A 13697-nucleotide genomic window follows, 5' to 3' on the forward strand; every position below is an offset into this window, starting at 1 on the left:
TATATATTTCACTGATTCTAGTTCTCTAGAAAATTCGGCCTAAGACAGCTGACATCAACTGGTGCTTCCCCACAGAGAGCCTCAGCATTTAGATTTTAATTCACTTGAGTTGAAAACAGGTACTTTCCAAGATTTTCTGGGACATGGACAGGATATTACATTTCGGAAAAATTAACAAAGTGTATAAACCCAAACCAATGACAATGAGATTTTGACATGCTTAAACACGGTACCGTATCTTTTAAGGTACAACTTGAATTTTGGACATATGAAATCCAGTCCTCAAAACCTCTCTGTGAGTACAGGGCTAAGAGTTCATTATTGCTAACCACAAAATGCCTACCGAGGTCTTTCAAATGTTCAGAGCTAGTATGACAGCATCAGATTGGAAAGAGTTCTTAGAGGTTACCCAGACTAAGTGTCCAGCCAATGAGAAATCCCTTCATTTCTATTAAGGGACGAGAACCTTCCAGAAAATGGAAGCCCAGCTTCACCACTCCCAGCACAGGGAGCCAGTTGCTCTCCCAGAGGAAGTGCCTTTGGTTCTTGCGCATCATTTCCCTTCCATAGCCCCTCCAACCTCTCTGCTGCCAAGCTGAACTGGCGTCAGGTAATGGACAGATTTGAACACCAAAGGGCACACCAAACAAAAAACTTGCCTTAAAAAACCATTCTGTATAAGTTCTCTTTGAAGTTTCTGATCTTGAGCAGCATATTCAGAAAGTTCAGCTTCTACCGCCGGAGGGAGAATGTTTGGAATAAATTTAGAAAATAGAGTTGGAGCCATCTGAACCCACTCTGTGAGGAAAGGAAAAGAGTCAGTAAGAAAATCATACAGATTAAATCAACTGGAAGGAAACGTCTCTTTTGTTCAAAGAATAAAAATGTGCATTAAACCAAATTGAAAATGAGGGGAAACTGCAATCCCCTTCTGGAAAGCACCTATGTAGAGGTTAATCTGTTTCTCAGAAGAATTTACAATATGAAACAAGCAAGCGACTGTACATCTTACACATTCTACTAATTTAACAGAATTTCATGAAGATTCCTAGTGAATTTTCTAATGGACCTTATCAAAAAATTCTAAATACAAAGTGAATGAGATTTTCCAAGAATTCTAAGTGGGAGGGAACCTGGAGAGAGGGGATTTGAGGGAAAATATTAGCCTTATTAGGCATTAATACTGTAGTATAAGCACTGGACAAGGTGGATGGTTCAAATCCACCAGTCGCTCCTCAGAAGCCCTACACAGGGATGCTAAGAGTTGGAACCTACCGGACAGTACTTTACAGCAGTAGGCATTAACTGAGCCCTGGTGTGAAAGGACAAGCACTGTCATACCAGGTCAGCAGTTTAACCCCACCAAACCCTACACAGGGTGACTCAGAACAGCACACAACAACAGACAGTAACTGGGATCCTGGTGTGATGCTGTAGGATAAGCACTGGCCTGCTAACTGCAAGGTTGGCGGATCAAACCCACCAGTCACTTTGTGGGAGAAAGTTGAGGCTCACTGCTCCCATAAAGGTGTTGGCAGCGCTGCCACTGTTGAGTCGGTTCCAACTCATAGTGACCCGGTTTCCAAAGGGTTTTCAAAAAGGAACTGGTGAGCTTGAACTGCCGACCCTGCAGTCCAGTGCACTAACCCACAGCGTCACTAGGAAACCCTAGAGTCCAGTCCCTGTGAGCTGAAATCAAGGCAGCGAGCTTGGTTTTGAGCTATACCAGACACACTACTGAATCAGGAGCTACATTTTAATGTGAGAATCAGCTGTAGATTCCTATTCAGTGAATCCGGGGTGGGAAGGTAAATTCTCAGTAGGTGGTGGACCAGAATAAACCAGTGCAAAGCCCAGGCTAGAACTCCACTCTGCTGTTGTTAAGGGCGTGGATTCCAACTAGCAGAGAACCTGAATAAGTTTTCTGAGGAGCAGCTGGTAGGTTTGAACGCCAACCAAGGCTCACTCCAGGCAGTCTTTAAAAGAAAAACAAATATGGTGATGTGTTAAACCGAGAAAGGCAGGCTGGGAGTGCTGGAACTACTTTACACTAAACTTCACTAGACTGGATGGAAATGCACCAACAATGGAAGCCGCCCAGGAGCCTGTAACTTAAGGAGCTTTCTTAAGGTCACTCCCCACAGACAACTGCGATGGAGAAACCTTATTCCGTCTGGGAATGAAAAGGCTTCCAGACACAAGGACCATAATGGGTACTGACAAGGTGTGTAAATGTCCAAATATGTTTAAAAGTATCTCAGAAAATGCCTATGGCAGCAAAAGGTTAGTCTGTGATAAAATGCACCTTTTCAAAACGACAGTGCTTGACAACAGAACTCTCCTTGTAAGGAGTATGAATGTCACTAAAACAGCATTTAGATAAACATGTAACTATACTTTGTGATCCCCTTCGTGATTAGTTTTAGCCCGGGATTTTGTGATTTATGATAAAAACTACAGCTGAGTTACGACAAGCCTGCCTATGGGGAAGGAGGGAAGAGGGGAATTCAGAAATCTGTCAGAAGTGCAGTTAGATGGCTGCCTTCAAACAGGGGGAAAAGTTCCTGGCCATTCTCATCGCTCTTTCAGAAAAAGAAATCTGAAATTCTGAAAAATGAGAAAAAGAAAAGTATCAGTGGGTTTGGGCACATGGATTAACATGTCTTCGCTATTTTATACATGTAATTTCTTTAAAATATTATGATGTTTATTAGCCCTCAAGACACCGTCCAAATTTGGGTAAGGGAACATTAACTACTTTATAAGTCACTACCAGTTCAGTGTGGCTTGAAAAGGAGGTCATTTTCTGATACCACAGTCTCATCATTTGATTTCCACAGTAACAAGCTAATAAATCCTGACATGTAGGTTTTTTAAAAAATGATTCAGGCCATCTCTTAATAAAAACAAAACAATGAAACCCAATTGCCCAGTAATAACAACAGCTAGTGTTTGCATGCTCTTTCATAACACATTTCATCTCATTTAATCCTCAAAAGAAATGGACAAAAAAGGCAATTACAAAAATAGTCATCCTTTCTGTTTATAGACTGTAGAACAAGATTCTACCTTGAGAATTTCTGTAAATCTCTCTCTCACTCTCCTATGGACATTTTTAAATTGGTAAAACAATTGTTTAGAAGTTTTAGGTTTTGGCTTACAAATGAAACCAAAAACCCCCAAATACATTGCCAACAAATCGATGCCGATTCAAGGAAAGACCCCATGTGTGTCGGAGCAGAGCTGCACTTGACTGGCTTTTCAATGACTGGAATCTCATTGAAACAGATCTCCAGGTCTTTCCTTCCCTGGTGCCACTAGGTAACCACAAACCACTAACCTTCCCTTTAGTAGCCCAAATCAAACCATTTCTGTCACCCAGGGGCTTCTGGCTTACAAACAAAATGGAGGATATAGGAAAGGGCTTCAAAATGCATCTTGAGATTCTCTTAAACCTATGTTTTAATTGTAAAACCAAACCAAAACCCAATCTCACTGCCATTCAGTCAAGTTCTGACTCACAGCAGCCCTTTGGGGAGAGTTGCCTCATCAGATTTCCAAGTTTCTCCTGCAGAGGGTTAGTGGGTTCAAACGGCTGACCTTCCAGGTAGCAGCCAAGCGCTTAATCACTGTGCCACCCAGGCTTCATTGTTCTGAGACCGATTATATTAATTTATAAACCATGCCATTGAATACAGTGGTCTTTGATTTGGGTTCTGCTATATGGAATCCTGGTAGTGGCGCGGTGGGCTAAGGCGTCAGACTGCAAAGTCATTTGAACTGCAAAGTCGGTGGTTCAAGCTCATCAGCTGCTCCTTGGAAACCCTATACAGGGTCACTAGGGGTCAGAATCAACTTGACGGCACTTAACAACAACAACATATGGAGTCTGGTGTGGCTCTGTGGGTTAATATACTAGACTGCAAAGTCTGTTTGAATCGCAAAGTCGGTGGTTCAAGCTCCTCAAACACCCTGTGCAGGGTTGTTATGGGTTGAAACCGACTCTACGGCACTTGACTTGGCTAACAACAACAACAACTTACTGATTATGGAGAGTCCTGGTGTGGTGCTGTGGTTAATGCACTGGACTGCAAAGTGGGTTTGAACCGCAACGTCAGTGGTTCACCAGCCGCTACTCGAAAACCCTATACAGGGTCACTATGGGTCGGAACTGACTCAATGGCACTTAACAACAACAATAGCAAACTGATTATGGACTCTTTGTGTGGCGCTGTAGAATCAGCACTGGACTGCAAACCACGTGGTCAGTAGTTCAAACCCACCAGCTACTCCTTGGAAACCCTACAGAGGGTTGCTATGAGTTGGAATTTACTCAACGGCCATTAACAACAACATCCTGATTATAAGGAGCCTTGGTATCATAGTGGGTTACGCACGGGGCTTTTAACTGCAAGGTCAAAAGTTCAAATCCACCAGGCACTCTGCAGAAGAAAAGGCAAGGCTTTCTGCTCCTGTAAAGATTAACCAGCCTCAGAAACCCTCCACAGGGTCACTGTGACTCGACCACACTTAACAACAACAACAACAAATTATGTATGTCACTTGCAAGGAGGCTACAAAGTGTTGGCTGAGCAGCACACAACAACAGGGAGATAATTGGTATGAGGGGGCAGGGGGTCGAGTTGGTTCCAACTCAGTGATCCCGTATAGAGTTTCCAAGGAGTGGCTGGTGAGCTTGAAATGCCAACCTTGCAGTTCAAATCAACCTTGTAGTCCAGCGCATGAACCCGCAGCACCACACCAGGACTCCAAGTGATTGAACAGGCCTGCGGAAGTGGAGTTGTGAATGTGCAGGCCCAGGCACATTCGTAGTGTGGGGTAGGGAGTGAAAAGAGAAACTCCATAAACATAAAGATAACCAGTAAGCCAGATATGAGATTCAATTTGATTTAGTGTCTCCTACAAATGATTTCTTGGCTTTTCCTTACAGGTGCTGCAATAAGCAAACGCTCATGGTTCAGTCTAAATTAGCTATAGCCCATCTACAGAGCAGTTCCCAATACCCAAACCATCACCCTCAAGTCTGTTCCAACTCCACACTACAGCACAGAGGGGACTCCTCCTTAGGGTTTCTGAGACTGTGACTATTACTCGAGTAGGCAGCCTCATCTTTCTCTGGAGGAGCAGCTGGTGGGTTGGAACTGCCAACCTTACTGTGAGCAGCCCAGTGCTTATCCCACAGAACCACTAGGGCGCCTTCTAAATGCCTTCTAAATACTACTGTTGTTGTTCAGTGCTGTCGAGTTGGTTCTAACTCATTGCGACCCTGCAAGGGTTTCTGAGGAGTGGCTGGTGGGTATGAGCCACCAACCTTGCAGTGAGCAGCTCCACAAAATACCATCAGCCCTCCAAATACGTATCGAAACGCTGTTAACTTTCATAAACCAACAAATGCAATCCCCAAAGAGATCAAGCATGTTTACCTGGTCTGAGCGTGTACAGGCCTTTTACAATATTCGCCATAGTTGAAGGCGTGACCTGAAATGGTGTTGCCTGGGCTTCTAAAAGTAAAGCTGAAATAGGAAGAGAACAGAAGGCTTGTTACACCAAGGACGGAACACTGACTGACTGCCAAGGGCTGTCTTTAGGCTACTCTTTCACAAAGAACCGCCTGAGAGGACAAACGAAGCATCTCTACTGAAGAGCTGTTTTGTAAAACAAACTCCAGGGCAGTAGTTCCAGAGTAAAGAGGAACCGTGTGCAGCTCTGGGAACACTCACTAATGGGAACATCTCAGGTCAAGGAGGTTCTGAGAGTGAGGGAGGAAGGCTTTCAAAAAGCAACAGTAGTCATGCTACTGAGTGAGTAAGCAGAACGTGCTTCCATTACGTGTGTGGTTCAGAAAGTTTACGTTTGGGGCATAAAATGTTCTCTAGATGGTAAATAAAGTCACACAGTGAACTCCCTCACCATCTCTCCTTCTCCCAGATTTTGGCACTTTTCTGAGAGGCACAGACTAGTCATTTCAGTAACTGTGATGAGGGTCGGAGATGTCCTTGCCCAGATGTTACCACTGAAGGGACAGTTGTTCCAGCTGAGTTGTCCCAAATGCCACAACGGCCATTTCCTTGCACACTCTCTGTTGCCGCAACGACCGTGAAGAAGGTGCAGGGCCACGCAGTGTTTCGTTTGGTTCTGCACTGGGTCACTATCGGTCAGAGCCAACTTGACAACACCTTTTAACAACTGCCACCCACCACACAAATACTTAAATTTTTTTTTTAATGAGAAGGAATTTTCCTCTAGATAGTAGATATTGACTACTATACTCTCTTCTGAGTATTCCCTTTGTATATGCCCCTAAAAGATGGTTTCCAAATTACTGGCAGATGTAAATACATATTTACAAAGTAAATTAGCTTTTACCAGATGGCAGCATTTCTCTATGGTACTATAACAGGAGAGGCTTCATAATGCTCTGTTCTATTTCATAATGAAAGTAAATGGAATGTCAACGCCAGAGGACATACCCGAACAGCTATAATTAATAGCAGGAATACCACATGAGGTGTTTAAAGATGTTTGTAAACATCTGTCCAATCTTCAAAAACAAACGCATGTTATATCCCAAGATTTTAAAATCTCTTGGGAAAATAATAATGAAACACATTATCCTCATCTAAAATATTATTTGAAAACCTGGAGCTCTGGTAGCTTAGAGTCAGGCTGCTAACCTCAAGGCCAGCAATTCAAAACCACCTGCAGTTCTACGGGAGAAAGATGAGGCTTTCTGCTCCCATAAAGATTTGCAGTCTCGGAAACCCTATGCAAGGTTGCTAAGAGTAGGAACCGACTCCACGGCATATAACCACCATCTTTCTAAAATAAACCAGCCCAAAGGTTTAAGTATTCCTTGATTTAAATTAAAAAATGAAAAAGGGCTTGTGGTTAATAATAGAACAGTCTTTCTGTAAATTCTAGTAAAGGTTCACTATAATAAGCAACTTTTGACTAACAGGGACAAAAAAATACACTCTGCAAATCCAGTTATTATGTTCCAAGTTCTGAAAACTGGCCCCATCTACAGCATACATAAAACAGCAGCAGTTAAAGAGTGCCAACCACAGGGTGTCAGGAATTCCTAAATCCCACTTGGAGAAGTCGACTCTTAGGAACCTACTGGTTGTGAGGGGTGGGGAGCACAGGAATGGGAAGAGACGAGAAACTCGATAGGCTTGACACTTGAGTCTGCCTACGTAATGCTACCTATTGCCACATGGAACAGAGCACAAATCCCAATTTCACAGAAGAGAAAACACAGGATTGTAGGAGACTGCAAAGCTTGCCTAAGATAATTAATAGTAAATGACAGAGCCAGGGAAGTCAAAACCAGAGGTACCATTTCCAAGTCAAAAAAACAAAACAAAAAACTGCTAACCTAAAATTACTAGTAACAAAGTTAGGGATAAACCCGAAATAACATTTCTCCATTATTGGACTGGGGTGGGGGCGGGCAGTGGAAGGCAACATCCAATGACACAGCTGGCAAGGCTGCTGCCCGCTTCTGGGGTGCCTGCCCTTCAAGTCACACTTTCAAACCCTCAGAGTCTCTCTATCTAAAACAAGGTTAGACGCGTCTTCCAGTCCAGCTCCAAAGCTGTCAGCATTGGGGTTGACGTGACAATGCTCTCTCAAACACATGATCCCTGCTGGCTTCCTCACCCCTACAGGAGTTTAGATGACTTACGCATTAGGTTGTAGATGTGCTTTTCTGCAACGTGTTCCGTAAACAGCTTAATAAGATCGTCCTTTAAGTCTCTGTTAAGCTTGGTTTCAATGTAAAATTTATTCTGGGGAGGAAAACAATTCTGTTTCAGTGCACTAATCAGAACAAAATGTCTAGTTATTCAAATGAACTGAAGCCCCCCCACTCCCAAATTACTTTAGAAAACAATGCATAAGTTGACATTACCCACAAAATTCAAACATAAAACTGCAACAGCAAACAGCAAAATACCTGCTACTGTAGATCAGTGTCTTTCTGGAAAAGAACTGAAAGTACACAAAAATAAAGCAGAATGATATGGATATGAGAAGATTCCCCAATATTTAAGTAGACGGGATGTATCACAGGGACACCGTAACGTCAGCTAACGGCATGACTGGGATACACTACTGAGAGGCACCCCTACTTATCAGTGACTGAGGCTGAAAGTAGGCAGTGAACTTAGACCCTTCGAATCCCTAACATACACACCACTCCAAAGATTATTCCATACTGTGAGGTTTATGGCGTTTCCTAGAGACCATCTTTGGTTCAGAGGTAGACAAGTGACCCTATTAGACTGAGACACACCTGGGCTTGAGGGAGGAGCTTCTTAAAGCCAGTCACAACAATGAGAGTAAGATGAAGCGGATATTGTGGATAGCAAAGACTCAGAACCAGAGTCCTCGGTAACACTGTTGAGCCATGAATGCAGCATGAATTTTAGAATGTTAGGAGGCTGCATTCTTTCCAGAGCCCTATTGCAGGTGCTAATATGTTCCTTCACTTACTTAAATCACTTTGAATCTGTTTTCCCATTTCCTGTAGCCCAAAGCATCCTGACTAAAATGATTTACAAATCCAGGGTTCAATTTGTTCTTGTTTAAATGTTAACCCAGAAAATATAAAAAGGATGCTCACTGATTCTCTCTTAAGTCTTAAAAGGATTTTTTTTTCTTTTTCTCTCTCTTTAAAATAATTATAAAAATAAGAAGCACATGATTAAAAAACAAAACCATGTGAAAGACTATGCAATGAAAATAAGTCTCCCGCCCCAAACCCTACACCCATTCCTAATGATCCATTCTACCATTGGGAACACTTTGTATAGTCTTTCTAAAATAACCATTGCATATACATGGATTTCCCCCACTACAAAAGGAAGGCAAAGCTCACTTGTGAGGGAATATTACATATTACACTTTGTACTTTGATTTTACACCTAGTGTTGAATCTTGAAAAGCACACAGACGTGTCATTATTTTTAACTGCATATTTTCTACTATTTAAGTGGCTTCCACAAATTACTTAAATTATCCCCTGTCATTGTTAACTGCTCTTGAGCCAAGTCTGATTCATGGGGTCACCATGTGTGCAAAGTAGAATTGCTCCATGGGTTTTCAAGGCTGTGAACTCTCAGAAGCAGACCCCTAAAAAAGGACTTAGAAGTGTCTTCCAAGGCACTTCTGGGTGGGCTCACAACTCTAGGTAGGAACAAGCCATCGGATCTTTTGTCTTATGGCTAAGAGTCACGCACTTAATTTTTTGAGTCATCCAGGGATTAACCTACTGATGAGGACACATTGGTATTTCCCTAATGTTCTGCTATAAACACTTGCATACACACACAATTATATATACCTGAGTTTATTTGTATGATCTATTCCTAACGTTATGAGTTCTGAGTCAAAGAGTTGGTGTCTTTTTTAACTTAAAGCAATAATGCCAAATAGTCTTCCAAAAACATTTTAACAATTTACAACCGTGAGAGAGCTTATTTCCTTATAGATTCAGCAGACATGATTGTCAACCTTTTCCATTTCCACCAGCTAAGAGATTCAAAAACATTTGTTTTCATTTGTATTTAATTGTTTATAAGCCAATTGTACTTTTTTCCTGTCATTTATAGTCATAACCTTTCTTCATTTATTAACAAAAACTATAAAAAATTAATTCTTAAGCCTTATTTATCAAAGAAAGCAATACTTTGTCCTATGTTTTACAAAGTGCATTGCAAATCTTTCCATTTACTTTTGGTTAATGGCTCTCTGCTGTGCAAAAGTTCTTAAATTTTATATTGTCAAAGTCTATTATTTTGCTTCATGGCTTCTAGGTAGAAGGAATTATTTAGAAAGATGAGTTGGGCTGCTAACCTCAAGGTCAGCAGTTTGAAACTACCAGACGTTCCACTGGAGAAAGATGAGGCTTTCTGCTCCTGTAAAGATTTACAGCCTTGAAGACCCTATACAGGGTCGCTATGAGTCAGAACCAACTCCATAGTACACCACCACCACCAATATTTATACACTGCTTCTAATTCTGTAAAAACTTCACTTAAAAAAATTATGCTTTCTAGAATAGTTGGTGATGATAGATAGCACAACCAGCTGAATGCAATTACTGTCACTGAATTACAGATATTTAAAGGTGGCTAAAATAGCAACATGTTTTGTCATATATATTTCACCACTTTAATAAAATTACAAAATTAATTCATTAAAAAATACAAAGATAACATAAATTTTACACCACTGAACTAGCAAAAAACAAGAGGCTTGATCATTCTAAATGTTGGCAAATATGCTGATCAGTAAGACTCCCCCATTCAACTATGAATTATTACTACCGCTTTGGAATAGAATTTTGCATTCATTTGTAAAGTTGAAATTGCAACTAAAAATGTCGAGTTTTAGGTATATGCCAGAGAATCTCTTGCATCTGTGGATTATTCCATTCAGACTTATTATAGCAAAAACTTAAACTGCATTTTATATTAAAGAGATGGTAAATGAATTGTGTACATATGTAAGAATCAGGTGAATTTTAGTAAAAAAAGACAACCATATTAGTATATGGTAAGATTTTTTTTTTTTTTTAAGTTCAATAAAATCTAAATTAAACACATAGTGTGGTAAAAGCATGTATTTAGTATTTACATGGCAAAAAGCTGTGTTTTAAAGCAAGGGGGGATTTTGGATTTGGGGGGAAAAGAGCAGTAACTGGTAATGGATGCAGTGTTTTTTCTGGGGTGAGGAAAATGTCCTAACATTGACTGTGGTGATGAATATACAACTCTATGAATGACCTAAAAACCACTGAATTGTATACTTTATGTGGGTAAGAGATTCAGTACATGAATTGTATTTCAATAAGAAAAAAATAAGAAAGTAGGAATTAGTCTCCCTTGGCCTCAACCCCCAAACCATGTTCAGTTTGCCCTAACATCAGTTATGGAATCACCTGTTTCTGCCTTACTGATGCGAAATGTCTTTGATTCTTTCCTAAATTCCTTCTGGGCTCTATTCCCTTGATCTGTCTGCTTCTGTATTGATGACATCATTGCTCATTTGAGTATCAGGTTAAGGCTAGTCACTCCTTCACCGACAGCTTTTTCTACAACAGTTTTCAATTATTAGGTCTATTTTTCGACATGAATTTTATCACAAGAGGCTAAGATGACTACCATGTTTTATTCCAAGAATTTCTTAACACTTTGAAAGTAAGTATCATCTAGCAAGGCCTTTAAAAAAAATACTAGTAAAAACCTCAGCTATAAAACTTGAGATTTAGGGAACAAAATTGAATTTAATAGTAGTAATATGTTAAGCCTTGGACCAACAAAGTCTGAGAGAATATAATTGTTCAACTCCCCAAGGAAAATCTTCTGCATTTACATTATTTTCATCCTCTTAAGGTTTAAGACCTCAAGGCCTTCCGACTCTTTACTCAGTAAGCAGATCCAGTAAAAGGAGAAATTGAAAACCTCTAAAGGACCTTTAGAAACTCTTTCCATTTTTTTACCTCTTTAACAGGACGCTCAACTTTTTCTCAGGTGTGAGCATTTTAAATTTCGAGACTCTAAACAAACATGTATCATGTCTGAAGTGATCTGTGTAAACGAGAAGTTTTTCTGGCCATTTAAGAGCTTGGTGTTTGCGTGGCGTTGAGTTGGTTCCAATTCAAAACAACCCTATAAAGGGTTTCTGAGACTGTAAATCTTTATGGGAGCAGAAAGCCTCATCTTTTTTTCTGTGGAGCGCCTGACAGATTCATACTGGTAACCTTGCAGTTAGCAGCCCAGCTCACAACCCCCTGCCTGCACTTACACACAATGTATTTTCTAAGTCAATGATTTGATTTCCTAAATACAAGCAATAAATGCTTCACCAATTTCCTTTTCTGTTCTTGTACCTACAAAGGCCATTTTGTGGATCATAACCCTCAAAGTTTAGCACTTCAAACTATTTTCTTTAAAGAATCTACTTTCCCAACAAAGCAGTGCCAAAGTGCAATGAGTCTCTGGACAATAAAGTGTTTTCACCAATAACTAGAAAGCAAACCCGAGCTCAATCTATATGAGAAATTACAGCTAAGTTTTATTTTACAACCAAAGATCCCTTTACTTGGATTTTACTCAAATAATTTTGAAGTTCATTTATTCTTAAATGAAACACTTATTCTTCCTACGCCCTAGGAGCCCACCTTAAAGGTGGAGCACCTATAGTGATATATACTGCTTTCTTTCATCGGAGTTTGTTACGTTACTGTTTCCCTTTTTATCTCAAAATATCAGTCACAGTCATTTATACTTCCTAAGAGCGCTGTTCACTAGTCCAGGGTTGGCACTGCAGTATAAGCACTAGACTGCTAACCACAAGGTCAGTGGTTCAAACCACCCTACACAGAGTCACTATGAGTCGGAACCCACAACACCCATAGACTTGTGTCTACTTAAATGGCCGACATGGAAGAAAGTAAATCCTTGTGCTCCCGCTCCCTCCAATCACACTCTCTCCTCATCTAAAGCGTTAAAACAGCAAGACTAAGGCAGCTGCTGGAATGGAAATGAAACAGCTCCTCAACCAGTACAAGATATTAACATATACTCCTAATAACATAACCCTCCAGAGGATTTCACCAAAACGAGAACCATGAAAACCGTGTGGCTACTCCCAGGCCTGCCTGACCCTTTCCAAGGACTTAATTCCACTAACCCAGACGCACTGAGCTCTAACATCAACAAACTTTTAACTAATTTACATGATTCAGAACGCGATACATGTTTCAGAAGAGAGTTCTGGAAATTCAAAAAGCCTTCACGAATTTACTTTCTTCTGGTCCTGGTGTGGAGTTGTGGGTTATTATGCTAGACAGCAAAGCCACTGGAACTGCAAAGTCAGTGGCTCAAGCTCACCAGCTGCTCCTCAGAAACCCTATACTAGGTCACTATGGGTCGGAACCAACTCGATGGCACTTAACAACAGTCTTAGAAAAGGACAAAATATTATATTTCTTCTGAATTTTAACTAGAAACTTCGATTAACTTTTAAGATTGGCATTGTTGTTGTTATCAAGCGTTGTGGAGTGGGTTCCAACTCATAGCAACCCTGTACAGAATTTCCAAGGAGTGGATTTGAACAGCTGACCTTGAGGTTCAAACCAACCTTAAGGTCAAGTGCTTATCCTATGATGTCACTTAAGTGCTGCTATAACAGAAATAGTACCAGTGGGTGGCTTTAACAAACAAATTTATTTTCTCAATTTCTGTTAAGTTCCATCAAGTTGGTCCTGACTCTTAAGTGTTCTTGTATAGGGTTTCCAAGTAGCAGATGGTGGGTTTGAACCTGCGGCTCAAACTGACTTTGCAGTCCAGTACATGATCCTGCAGCGCCACCTCGGTTTGTTGTTGTTGTTGTTGTCAGGTGCCATCGAGTCGGAACCAACTCATAGCGACCCCATGCACAGCAGAACGAAACAATGGGCAATCCTGAGCTCACTACCGCTGCTACACTTGAGTCCATCAATGATGCCACCTGGCCGATCCATCTCGTTGGGGGTCTTCCTCTTTTTCTCCAACCCTCCACCTTACCCAGCATGACATCCTTCTCCAACCATTGTTTCCTCCGGACAATATGTCCAAAGTAGGAGAGACGAAGCTTAGCCATCCTGGCCTCCAAGGAGCACTCTGGTT

The 13697-nt window shown here is 41.0% G+C and overlaps 1 protein-coding gene across 1 annotated transcript in view; it reads right to left on the bottom strand.

Annotated features, from left to right (window-relative positions):
• The window catches only part of CACUL1 (CDK2-associated, cullin domain 1), a 69995-nt gene that overhangs the window by 4267 nt on the left and 52031 nt on the right, over positions 1-13697 (bottom strand). Inside the window, exons 5-7 of the mRNA XM_006831398.1 lie at positions 7709-7811; positions 5445-5534; positions 660-798 (exon numbers count right to left, since the gene is read on the bottom strand). Coding sequence (XP_006831461.1) covers positions 660-798; positions 5445-5534; positions 7709-7811 — 332 coding nt within the window. The remainder of the gene's footprint in view (positions 1-659; positions 799-5444; positions 5535-7708; positions 7812-13697) is intronic.

This window comes from Chrysochloris asiatica, unplaced genomic scaffold (genome assembly GCF_000296735.1).
Source record: "Chrysochloris asiatica unplaced genomic scaffold, ChrAsi1.0 scaffold00003, whole genome shotgun sequence".
In the NCBI taxonomy this organism is placed as follows: domain Eukaryota; kingdom Metazoa; phylum Chordata; class Mammalia; order Afrosoricida; family Chrysochloridae; genus Chrysochloris; species Chrysochloris asiatica.